The following is a 12,339-nucleotide window of genomic DNA, read 5'->3' as shown; positions in this document are numbered from 1 at the left end:
TAGTATCAAAAAATCATAAAATATCGCATTATTTATAAAAAGAAACCCAATAGATAACTTTAAAGAATATAATTAAGTATCATTTCTGATTTATTTTACATTTAAGTATTGACCATAACTAAATCTTTAACTCTTATCTTCATTTTAAAAGTTATTACTCTAAGAATATAAATCCTTTATTGTTATAACAAGTATCCAATAGGATTGTTAATAGGGACTAATACAGAAAAGTGTTGGGAAATTCTTTAATAAAGTCCTTAAAGTTTTTTTTTAATAGAAAAGTTCCCATTATTTAAAATTTTGCCCAAATTAACCAAAAAAATCATTTTCTACGTTTGAATAAAAAATGACAGATTATATGATTTTTTTCAAAATAATAGTATTTTTCAGTTAAATTTTTTTTTAAAAAAAATCTTTTTGAACCTTTTTACAAAAGTTTGAGAGTTTCTGTTAATATTAAAATCTTATTATCTAATGATACTAAAACAAAAAAACCATCCGAATTATTTTTCGTAAAATTGAAAGTGAAAAACACATAACAGTTTACATAAAATTTAAAAGTTGATAGAATTAATATAAATCACCAACTCTTTTCCATGATTTTAAAATCAATTAATCTAGGAAATTATCCATCTTTTAATAGAAGAACTTTTTGATGATTTAAACGTTGACCACTGATATAAATCTTGAATTTTTCACAAAATATTCCCTATAAATTTGCATCAAAAGTTACTTTATCTGGTCAAAAAGAATATCCCATTTACTGTTCGTCAATTTACTTGCCTTTATCCAAGCAATCTCACACTATAAATAAACCCATCACATCATCGACATCCATCACTGTTCACTAACATATATATTAATCAAGTTTCACTGAGAGAATCAGATAGAGAAATGGGCGGCACCGATCAAGTTCGCGGCACCAGACGTTCGACGGCGGCAGCCAACGGCGGTGGTGTCACCAGAAACCTAAACTCAGACACCGTGATCAATCTAGACCAGTAGGCTTCTATAATTATCAAATCTTTCTTTTCTTTTTTGTTTCGTGAATCTTTTCTCATTATGGTTGTGAAATTTACAGTGGGGATCCAACGATGTACGAGTCGTTTTGGAGAAAAATGGGTGACAAATGTACGGTTGTGATTAAAGGACATGAATGTTTGAGTTACTTTTCAAACATCAAGAACCCTTGTTGGTTTCTTGAACCAAAACTTGAAGAATCGATCAAGAGTCTGCATGGTGCAGTCGGGAACGCAGTAACCGATGGCTATAGCATCGTGGTTGGGACCGGTTCGAGCCAGCTGTTGCAGGCTGTGCTTTATGCAGTCTCATGCGATCAACCTAACCAGATCAGTGTCGTTTCACCAGCTCCTTATTACTCGGTATTTATAAATATATCATATAATTCGTGTCAAAAAGATCTTTTCTTTTCCCACTTTGTGTAATTAGATATGATTGAAACAAATGCAGTCGTACCCAGAGATTATCGATTTGGTAAGATCAGGATTATACAAATGGGGTGGTGACGCACATGGGTTCGATAAAGATGAACCATTTATCGAACTTGTCACCTCACCTAACAACCCTAATGGTGTAATCCGAGGAAGCGTGGTGAATCGCGATGGTGGAATCTTGATTCATGATCTTGCATACTATTGGCCTCAATACACTCCAATTACTTCTTCATTAGATTTCGACATCATGCTGTTTACAGCTTCCAAATGCACTGGCCATGCTGGTTCACGAATTGGGTAAGTCTGTTAATTTATTACAGATTATGTGCAGAATTTTTTACACATTGATTATAATTTAATTTGGTGTTGAATTCATTTCCACTTTACAGATGGGCGCTTGTGAAAGATAAGGAAGTGGCGAAGAAGATGATCAAGTTCATGGAAGTGAACACGATTGGGGTATCGAAAGAATCACAAATCCGGGTTGCAAAGATCTTGCAAGTGGTTGCTGATGGATGCAAACGTTTTGGATCTCCTGATGGTGATAATTTCTTTGAGTTTTCAAAGAGTTTAATGTCGAAAAGATGGGAGATTTTAAGGGAAACTGTGAAGAAAACAAGAATGTTTACTCTACCTAAGTACCCTCTTCAGCATTGTAATTACACAGGTGACGTCACTCAAGCACATCCAGGTAAATAAATTAAAGGGTCAAATGATTTATTGCTTAAAAAAACTATATATCTGAATTTTCATATTCATTGATTGAATTGAACTGAAACTGTGATGTTGATGTGACAGCTTTTGCATGGATTAAATGTAAGGAAGGGATCGAGGACTGTGAGAAGGTATTTAGAGGTCAGAATATTTTAACAAGGAGTGGAAGGAGATTCGGGTCGGATCCTGGGTATGTTAGGGTTAGTATGGTGAGTAAAGAAGAGGATTTTGATATGTTCATTGAGAGGCTTTCTGTGATTCAAAGCTTCAACAATGGCGATGGAAATGGCATTACAAACGGGAATGTAAATGGGAATCTTGATTAATATATATATATATATATATATATATATATATATATATATATATATATATATATATATATATATATATATATATATATATATATATATATATATACATCAGATTGAAACTGGTTTAGATCCAGAATATGAGGTGTTTGACCACTGTGCCACCCTCTTTAAATATGCAATACAGTATTTGAATATTTGCTTGACTTATTTCTAGGCTGGAATTGGTACTTACCAATTTATTTTTTTCTAAACCGTGTACCGTACCGACTATAATTGGTATAAAAAAATTACTACCGGTACCGTACCAAGTATACTTGGTACCAATTTATTTGGCTACTAACAAGTTTGGTTGGTATAAATTGGTAATGGTATATACCAACTTCTTTTAAGTTTCTATTATAAGATTTAAAAACAAGCAAAGACATCGGGATTTTGATGTGTAATATAAAAATTAGTTACGTTGTTCTTTTAGTTTACAAAAGAATTCTACTAAAGTAACGCTAAAGTAACGTTTTAATATTGTGCTTTAACGTAGTAAAAATTAATAACTAATACGACCAAATTACTAATATAATGTTATTAAAACTGTAAACACTAAATACAATTAACAGTTGATATATATATATATATATATATATATATATATATATATATATATCAATTGAATTGGTTGGTATGGTATTACCATGGTATTGCAATTTTTGTACCATTACCGTACCAACATTGATCAATTGGTACGGTACTACCAACCAAACATGTTGGCTATCAAATATATTGACTACCAAGTTTCTTGGTTCGGTTGGTAACATGTTGGTTGGTTTTCCATGGTACAATTTTGTCAACCCTACTTATTTCATCGTTAAAGATTATGAATTTATTAGAGAATAGATGCTAAACGATCTCTTACTAAGTGTTATCTATTGTATGGCGATATGTTCGACGAACATATATTTTAATCACTAGTTATGAGACCCGTAAATTATACGGGTTGGTTAAAACAAAATGTTAAATAAGAACAATTAAATGGAAAGTTTATTTGAATTTGAAAATTATGAGAAAAAAAACATGCGAAAATAAATAAATTAAAATTATGTGTTTAGTTATGATTCTCGTGTATTAAACGGGTTAATTATAATAAAATGTTAAACATAAAGTTTTAAAGTGTAAATTTATTTGAAATTGAAATTTAAAATTTAAAATTTAAAATTAATAGTCATTATAGTAGGTTTGATTTATGGAAACTAAATTACTAATATATCGTAATTGAAAAATGAAGTAAATAACAAGTGGAAAATAAATATATCTCAAAATTATGAAAAAATGATATGTGACCGATTGAATGAGAGAATGACATGTGACAAAATCATTCTTATTTATTAGGGTAGATTATATATGACTATACCTCCATCTTCAACTACTAGGAATCAAAATATTTCACTAACTTTTTCTATTAACCATCTTAATGGTAAAAATTATCTACATAGAAAATTTTCTCAATGTTGGACGGTTTCGGTGGAATATCTTGATTTACAAGACTAACCTGTAAAATCGGCCAAAATATAGTGTGTTTTATGTTATTTGCATAAGCACCTTCTTTAGGTTTATTCGTGATTCGTGAACTTGTTATCCGGAGACTATTAAACTACAAAGGTAAAAATATTATTGTTACTAGTTTATAATCCATGGAAACCATGGTTATTAAATTAATTAAACTTTTATGGGGCGTGTTCGACAAAACTAGCTGGTATCGAGTAGTGGGTAACTTGTAGCTTATAACGTTTTGTTAAACGCTATATGAAGTAGCATTTGGATTTTGAGCGTTTTGTTTAAACTAAACGCTAGAAGCTTGTAGGGCGTGTTTGGTAAAAGTAGTTGTTAGCTGGAAGCGGGCATCGGTTAGCTGATAGCGTGTAGCCGGTAGCTGGTAGCGGGAAACTGTAGCTTTTATTTGTTATATTAATGTTTGGCAAAAGTAGCTGGAAGCTTTTGAAATATATAAAATTACATAAAATGACAATTGATTAAAAATAAATAAACATATAAATATATTTTTAAGGGGTAATTATGGATATTGATTTTAAAAGCTCAATAGCATTTTGTTAAACACTACATGAAGTAGCTTTTAGAATTTGAGCGTTTTGTTTAAACTAAAAACTAAACGCTCGTACTGCCAAACGAAACTTTTTATTTAAACTAGAGCGTTTTGTCAAAAGCTAAAAGCTAAAAGCTCCCAAATGCTTCCAAAAGCTCTATGCCAAAACACGCCCGTAGTGACGAACGAGACTTTCTGTTCAAAACGGAGCGTTTTGTCAAACGCTAGAAGCTAGAAGCTCTCAAACACTCCCAAACACTCTGTGCCGAACACGCCCATAATAAAAATTTATAATTATTAATCAATAATATTAAATAAATCGTTTTAATTAAATTATTAATTAGGAGATATATCAAAATTTTAAAATTATTATAACTTCAAATTTAACATATAATTAAAAAAAATGTAAATTTGAACTTTGAAATGAGTTGGCTAATATATCTATATGGCATATGACATGATATTAATGAGGAGTTGTATTAGAGTCACACTTGACAAATGAATATTAAAATTATTCATTTATTAGAATAGGGATTAATTCGAAAAAAATTGTCCAAAAGTGGATTCCGTTCTAGGGGGTGTTTGGATAGGAAAAAAAAAGTGTTTATTGCTTATTTCCACAATAAGCTAATTTAAATGTTTGGATAAAATCCAGCTTATTAGACTAAATAAGCTAATTTTAATAAACATTCATCCTCATGCTTATTGCTTATTGCTTATTCCCACCACAAATAAGCTATAAGCAATAAGCTAAAAATCTAATCCAAACACCCCAAAAAAATTAGATACATGCAAAGATCAATAACAATTGTGTTACAATAAAGTTGTAATTCGTTAATTAATCCATATGTTCGTCAAATAAAAAAAAAGTGTGGTCCTCGGATCGACATAGACTTCACCATTCAATAATTAATATAGTAAATAAAAAGTTCTATAGTTTAGATTTTTTTTAATAATTTTAGTATCTTTAATTATAAAATTATTAGATAAAATATATAAAGTCTACCATCTTTTATTATAAAATTGTGATATTAAGTGATGAACTTTCTTGGTTTGTTTGATTTTGTACCTTCTTTTTCATAGCAATCATGATCACTTCAAAGTTTTTTTTTTTTTTCGAATTCTTTCATAAGGTCAGGTCATCTCTTATAATGGCTGCGACTGGCTCGTGGTTGACGTGGTCACGATCGTGGTCCGTGCACACCATCCCGACCGATCGTGGTCGGGCATTGTCTTTGAGGTTCATGGTGGGGAAGACGGAGTGCAACGACCAATGAAAATGTTTTACGCCTTTGAACTCCTTTGACCACTAGTAACGGCTAGGTAGAAGTTTTTTTTTGCCTAATTTTTACCTATAAATAGCACAACACACATTCTTATATTTCACATAATTCTTTTCTCCTTTTATTCACAATCACACATTTGTGTTGCTTGATCTTTCAAAAACAATGGCTCCCAAAAGGATGAATTGGTCAGAAGAGGAAGAAGAAAAATTAGCATTAGCATGGGTGTTGGTTTCGGAAGATGCTAACAGTCGAATGTCTATTGATTTTTGTGTAGTTGGAAACGTTTTTTTTATGATTTAATGGGTTTACGAAGTCGTAATCTTGATCAAATATGTTCGAAGTTTCTCAATATGAGGGTAAAATGTTTCGAGTTCGACAGAATTTATAACTTTGTTATAAACAATGTACATGAAGTCTATATCAACTCCGTTGTTGTGATCATGCATCAATATGAAAACACAAACCATACACCGTTTACACACCTAAAAGCTTGGGTAAAACTTAGGGATTTCCCAAAATTCAATGCTTAAAAAAATAAGGTTAAAAACCTAGTTTAAGTTTTTTGTTTTAAATTAATGTAATGTTTTCTTTTTTATTGAATAAAAAACTATATGTTTTTATTGTATTTGCATTGTATTTTGAATTAAATTTAATTAAAAAAAATGAGGTGGAATGGTGTGTTTAGTGGTAGGTATCCTGTGGTTAATGATGGGTATTGTGGTGATGATGTGATATCATCTCTATAATAATTAGCGGTGAATATATTGGATGGTCTAACAAGCATCTCCTTCATATTTTTTGCTACCTACATAGCCAAATCAAGGGTAGTTTTCACCTCCGACACTAAATTAGAGGAAACGAAAGATAAATAAAATTTAGCCCAAATCACATAGACGATATATGTAATTTAGAGGGTGTTTGGCAAAAAAAAAAAAAAAAAAACTTATTACTTATTAGCTTATTAACTTATAAACTAATAAGTTAATTAGAGGGAGTTAAATTATGAAAAAATGACTTATTAGCGGTTTGTCGTCGTTATAAGCTATTTTTATTCAAACACATTTTTAGTTTATAGTAGGGGTGTGCGCGGTGCGGTTTAAAGTCAAAACCGCAAACCGCACCGCAAAAGTTCAAAACCGCGTTATGCGGTGCGGTTTTATGCGGGCGGTTTGTGCGGTTTATGTGCGGTTTGATGAGTTGCTACATTTTCTAATTTATGAAAAATCTAAAAAACCTTTTGATCTTTTGAGATATAAAACTAGAAAATAAAAATGTTTTGCAAAAAACTCAAAAACAAGTTGCTTTCTGTAAAACGTTTGTTAATTAATTCCTATTGCATGACTATATTCACTAATTTTAGGCTAATTAACATATCCATTTTTATCCATACCAACATTCTAACTGTTACGAACTTGTATTCAGACTACTATTACTATTTTATTAATCCTAGTGACGAAACAATACCATTTCTTATATATATATATATATATATATATATATATATATATATATATATATATATATATATATATATATATATATCTTTATACTAATAAAAGAGTAGCTCTTTTGTCATGTGTCACCATATTAAATATTTTAATTAATGTGTTGCCACTTGTCAATCTATTAGTTTTCCATTTTAAATTTATTAAACCTCCTCATTAATGTGATTCTATTTTAAATTTTAAATTTTAAATTTTAAATTATTGTTTTCATTAATTCACAAATAAAAAATATCTAATATATATTAAAAATTAATTTTATATATTTATTTGAATCAATGATTATAATTTCACATAACTAATAAAAAATATCTTTTAAATTAATAATTTATTTAAAATAACTTATTAATAATTTTTAGTTTTTAGTATAAAAGTTTGATTAATTTTATAACCGTGGTTCCCACGGGTTATAAACTATATATATATATATATATATATATATATATATATATATATATATGCGGTGCGGTTTAAACCGCGATTTTGAAATTGAAAATCGCAAACCGCCCCGCAAAAGTTCTAAACCGCATTATGCGGTGCAGTGTGGTGCGGTGCGAGCGGTTTATACGGTTTGTGCGGTTTGGTACACACCCCTAGTTTATAGTGACGTGGAACCGCTAATAAGTTAATAAGCTGCTTTGCCAAACATGACCCGCTAATAATTAAATTTATCATATTTCTCAAAAATACAAAATTAAAAGATTTGGTGAACTAAAATCATGTTTTTTAAAATATCTACGATAATTAAGCAGAAATGAATGATCTTGAGTTGAAATGGCTCAAAAAATGTGATATTTGATTTTGGAACATAAAAACTTGTTATATGTATTTTTACGTTGAGAAAAAAAATATTATTTAATATATTACATTATTTCGAATTATTGATACAAAACACATCATCATGGGTATAGATTACTTTTTATTAAGAAACTAGAGCAATTATTAGATTCAATTAACTTGTACCTTCCAGTTTTGTTAATCATTTGATTTTATTTAAAATCATTAGATTTCAATTGAGTTTAACAAATGCTTGTCTTAGCCATTGAAGCTTCTTTTAAAAATTTAGTCATTAAACTTTAGAAATAAGTTATATAACTTGTTAATTACTTAGCCTTACATCGTCTTGATGTGAGGTGTTTTTTCTTTATATATATTTTCCGGTTCTAATAAAAAAAAAAGTGACCATAAAACTTCCATAAAGGTTGAAATGTAATTTTGTAACTAAAACTCAATTAATATTAAAATTTAAAATTTCCACGCAACAAAACTTGTATTGTTAATGTGTATGATGGACCTACTACTAAAATAATACTCATGCACTCGTTGGAGACAGCTTACTAGAAAAACAACTACAATTTAAAATTTTAAGATCATCCACATGCATGTTGAATGAGTTGCTGGTTTACAATGAATTAAACTTAGTCATAATGATCATAATGAGATGTCAAAACAACATACTATAGATTTAAAGTTCAATATTCATTGAGCTGTTGCATGAGAAAATGTTTTATATTTGTAAAAAAATATGTTTATCATACTTAGTAAAGTTCAACAACATACTATAGATTTAAAGTTCAATATTCATTGAGCTGTTGCATGAGAAAATGATTTATATTTGTAAAAAATTATGTTTATATACTTTGTGAGGTTCAACGAATTATATGAATTAAATGACAAAATTTTATATAAAGTAGAATGTTTTAAACTTTATAGGGTTGAATCATAATTTCAAAAAAAAAAAAACTTCAAAGTTTATGAGAAGGCACCTTAAAAGGTAATAGATTTAAGGCTTTACGATTTTATTTTTGTACTTTTTAATTTATAAAATAAAAGAAAAAGAAAAATTAGTTAAAAAGGTAACAAAGTTTTAAAAATGTACAAAATAAAAATCATTGTCTTTTTTTGGTACACAAAATATCATTAAAGTATATTTTTGTATACAGAATACCAACGAAGTACACATGTGTTGTTCAAATACAACCTTCTGGTAACCGGTGACCTCAGGTAAACGGAAAAATGACTTAAAAAGATAACGAAGTTTTAAAAATGTTTAAAAAATATCATTGTTTTTTTAGTACAAAAAATATCATTGAAATTTACCATTTGTACACAAAATACCAACGAAGTATACATTTTAGTACAAAAAAATATCATTGAAGTTTCTAAAATGTTCAAAAAAATATCATTGTTGTTTTTTCATAGCACCTTTTGTTAATTCGATGTTTTCGAATCACGTAGAACATGGTTATCGGAGATTATTCACCGTCGTACCAATTCACACAAATTGTGTACTCTCTCTCATTCCCTCACTCGACCAGTTTATATCTAAATATAATCATAGAAAAACACATAACAAAGAATCCATCAATTAGGATGCAATTCGTTCAAGCGCTCCAACAAACATGCTTCTCTCTCTACTTTGACTACAAATCCTCATGAAATCAGCCACATGACGTTGAGTGTTCCTGGCTATTCATCTCTCACTGGTAACGGAGAATTAGACGCAACTCCTACTCTCTACATCCACATTTAGGAATTCTCATTACATAACGTCGCACTCGTTTCTTCTTTGTGTCTCTCTTGTGCCACAACACTAATGAACGACTAACCTTGATGTATAATATGTGTATCTATATGACGTATGTATGTTTTAGGTTTGAGACATATAATGTTTAACTAAGGCTATTACCTACTTACTTCTCATGCTACCACAATAACAATCGAGTAAGGGAATGAAAGGGATTGCACAACTGTTGTGAACTAATGTGACAGTACATGATCTCCGATGATTGTGTTCTACATAATCTTGCAACAACGAATTTAACAAAAAGTATGGTATTTTTTGAATATTTTGGAAACTTAGTTATGCTTTTAAGTCATTTTTTCATTTACTTGAAGTACCTGGATACCACAAGGTTTTATTTGAATACATGTGTATTTCGTTGGTATTCTGTCTACAAATAATGTTGTTTAGTGAAAAGACCCGTTAGGGTTTCTAATGTATTCGATTCCTTTATATATTATAGTCGGTATATTACATTTACACAAAGGACCCCTAAACTATATGTGAATGAGAATATAAACACAGTATAAATAATAAAATAAATAAATGTGCTAACACCCCCCCCTTAGTTTGAACAGGAGATTCATGGATTCTGAAACTACTTCTGAAATCAAGAAATAACTATATGGGAAGTCCTTTAGTAAAAAATATCAGCAAACTGGTGTGCGGATAGAACATGTAGCACACAAATCTATCCAATGGCAATGCGTTCCCTAACAAAGTGTAAGTCTATTTTCACATGTTTGTTTCTTTGGTGTTGAACTAGATTAGAAGCTAAGTACATAGCTGTAACACTCGATTTCAAGTATGAAAGTATTTCTGATTTGTGTATGAGTTCTTTTTGGCCATGGCGTGGTGAAGCCTCACCACGACGTGGCGATAAGCTTTTAGGCCGCACATGTTTATGGACCACCATAGTGTGGTGGTGTTGTACCACGATGTGGTGGTTGATGATGGAGAAAACCCTAAAGTTTAAGGGGCTGAGCCCTATTTAAAGATCCTTAACCCCTCATAGCCTCCCTCACATCAGCCTCCGTTCCCCCAAATCGTTCCTTGCAAACCCTAATCACCTTCCACCATTTTTGAGCTAGTTTGGTACTCTTTGAAGCTAGAGAAGGAAGAAGGAGGAGGAAAGGAGAAAAGATCAAGAAATCAAGTCCCCATTCTTCATCTTGGAACTCTTCTGGACCCTTGTAAGTGTCCAAGACTTGATTTTTATCTTACCAAGTTGTGAGATCTTGAGTTTTGTCCCATTAGCCTATTGTTCTTGATTGTTGGGATGGTTAGACATCATAAAGCTTTCAACTTTATGAATCTCCAGGTCAAGGTGATCTAGTAGTGTCTTGGATCTGGTCTATAATAAAGTTTTGATGTCATGCATAGATATTAGGTCATAAATCCTCATTTTGACGTAATATGGGTTCAAGACATGCATTGGGCATGTATGTCTATAAAGCACCAACCTTTGGGATGGTTTGGGTGTTAGAATCACTTCTGGATAGGATAGACTTCATAATTTAAGGATTAAGTGCTTATTGGTTAAGCCCTTGTATTATTAAGCTTTATGGATTGGGTTTTGGACCTTTTTGGGTAGTCCCAATGGATAAAATTGGAAACTTTATCTTTCTAGATCATATTTAGGACTATATCCGAGCTTTGGAGCTCTTGGAATCAATAAAAACAACTTAATGTATTAAGTTGTTGGAACTCAGGCAACCATAACGTAGTTCTAAGTCAACACGACGTGTTGGCTGGGATTTTCCCGACTGTTTGGATGCTGACAGAACACGGCATGGCCAAGGGGCACTACTACGTTTTGGAGTAAACATGGATTGTTGACTTTGACTTTTGACTTTGTATAAGTTCGACATAAGGGGTATTTTAGGTATTTTGAGTTGTATATGAGGATTGGTCACTATTTGATGAATAGGTGACGGGTAGAGCTAATATTTGGAGTCGGGACCTCATCAGCTATTATTCTAATTCTGAGGTGAGTTTCCCTCACTGTGTTTAGTGGGTCGAAGGCACCAATTCCGACCCATGATTATTATGATAGGATGCTAGATGTCTGTGTCACTCTTGCATGTGTTATGTGTTGGTATGTATACCGAGTGGGGCTCGACGTCGTGCGAGCCTCGATGAATGTATTGTATGTCATATGCCTTGTTATTATCGTATGTGTTAGCATGATTATATGTTTATTTGTGTATCGGGCAGGGTCCGATGCCAGCCGAGGCCTAATGAATGAAAGACATGTAACCCGAGCGGGGCCCGAGGCCGATTGGGACTAGATGTTGGGCGAGACCCAATGCCGGGCGGGGGACCAATATGTGATTAATATGTATGGTATGTGGTATTTTGGGAAACTCACTAAGCTTTGTGTTTACGATTTTCAGTGTATGTTCTAGGTACTT

General features: G+C 31.2%; 1 protein-coding gene across 1 annotated transcript; it reads left to right on the top strand.

Annotated features, from left to right (window-relative positions):
• Positions 1 to 853: 853 nt before the first annotated feature.
• On the top strand, positions 854 to 2,494 carry LOC145098011 (L-tryptophan--pyruvate aminotransferase 1-like). Its single transcript, XM_079035696.1, has 5 exons — positions 854 to 1,001; positions 1,082 to 1,382; positions 1,471 to 1,751; positions 1,844 to 2,145; positions 2,253 to 2,494. The coding sequence occupies exons 1-5, from the start codon at positions 895 to 897 to the stop codon at positions 2,492 to 2,494; spliced, it is 1,233 nt and encodes a 410-aa protein (XP_078891822.1). The 5' UTR covers positions 854 to 894.
• Positions 2,495 to 12,339: the final 9,845 nt, after the last annotated feature.

Source organism: Lactuca serriola, chromosome 4, assembly GCF_051521515.1.
Source record: "Lactuca serriola cultivar US96UC23 chromosome 4, Lser_US96UC23_V15, whole genome shotgun sequence".
Taxonomy (NCBI): domain Eukaryota; kingdom Viridiplantae; phylum Streptophyta; class Magnoliopsida; order Asterales; family Asteraceae; genus Lactuca; species Lactuca serriola.
Note: the sequence above shows the minus strand (reverse complement) of the source record. Positions and strands in the feature narration are given on the sequence as shown.

Bases quoted from the DNA above. Each gene is read 5' to 3' on its own strand.
- LOC145098011 (XM_079035696.1), top strand. From the start codon at position 895: ATGGGCGGCACCGATCAAGTTCGCGGCACCAGACGTTCGACGGCGGCA. The intron at 1,752-1,843 runs GTAAGTCTGTTA...TCCACTTTACAG, and splicing joins CATGCTGGTTCACGAATTGG to ATGGGCGCTTGTGAAAGATA. The intron at 2,146-2,252 runs GTAAATAAATTA...TTGATGTGACAG, and splicing joins CGTCACTCAAGCACATCCAG to CTTTTGCATGGATTAAATGT.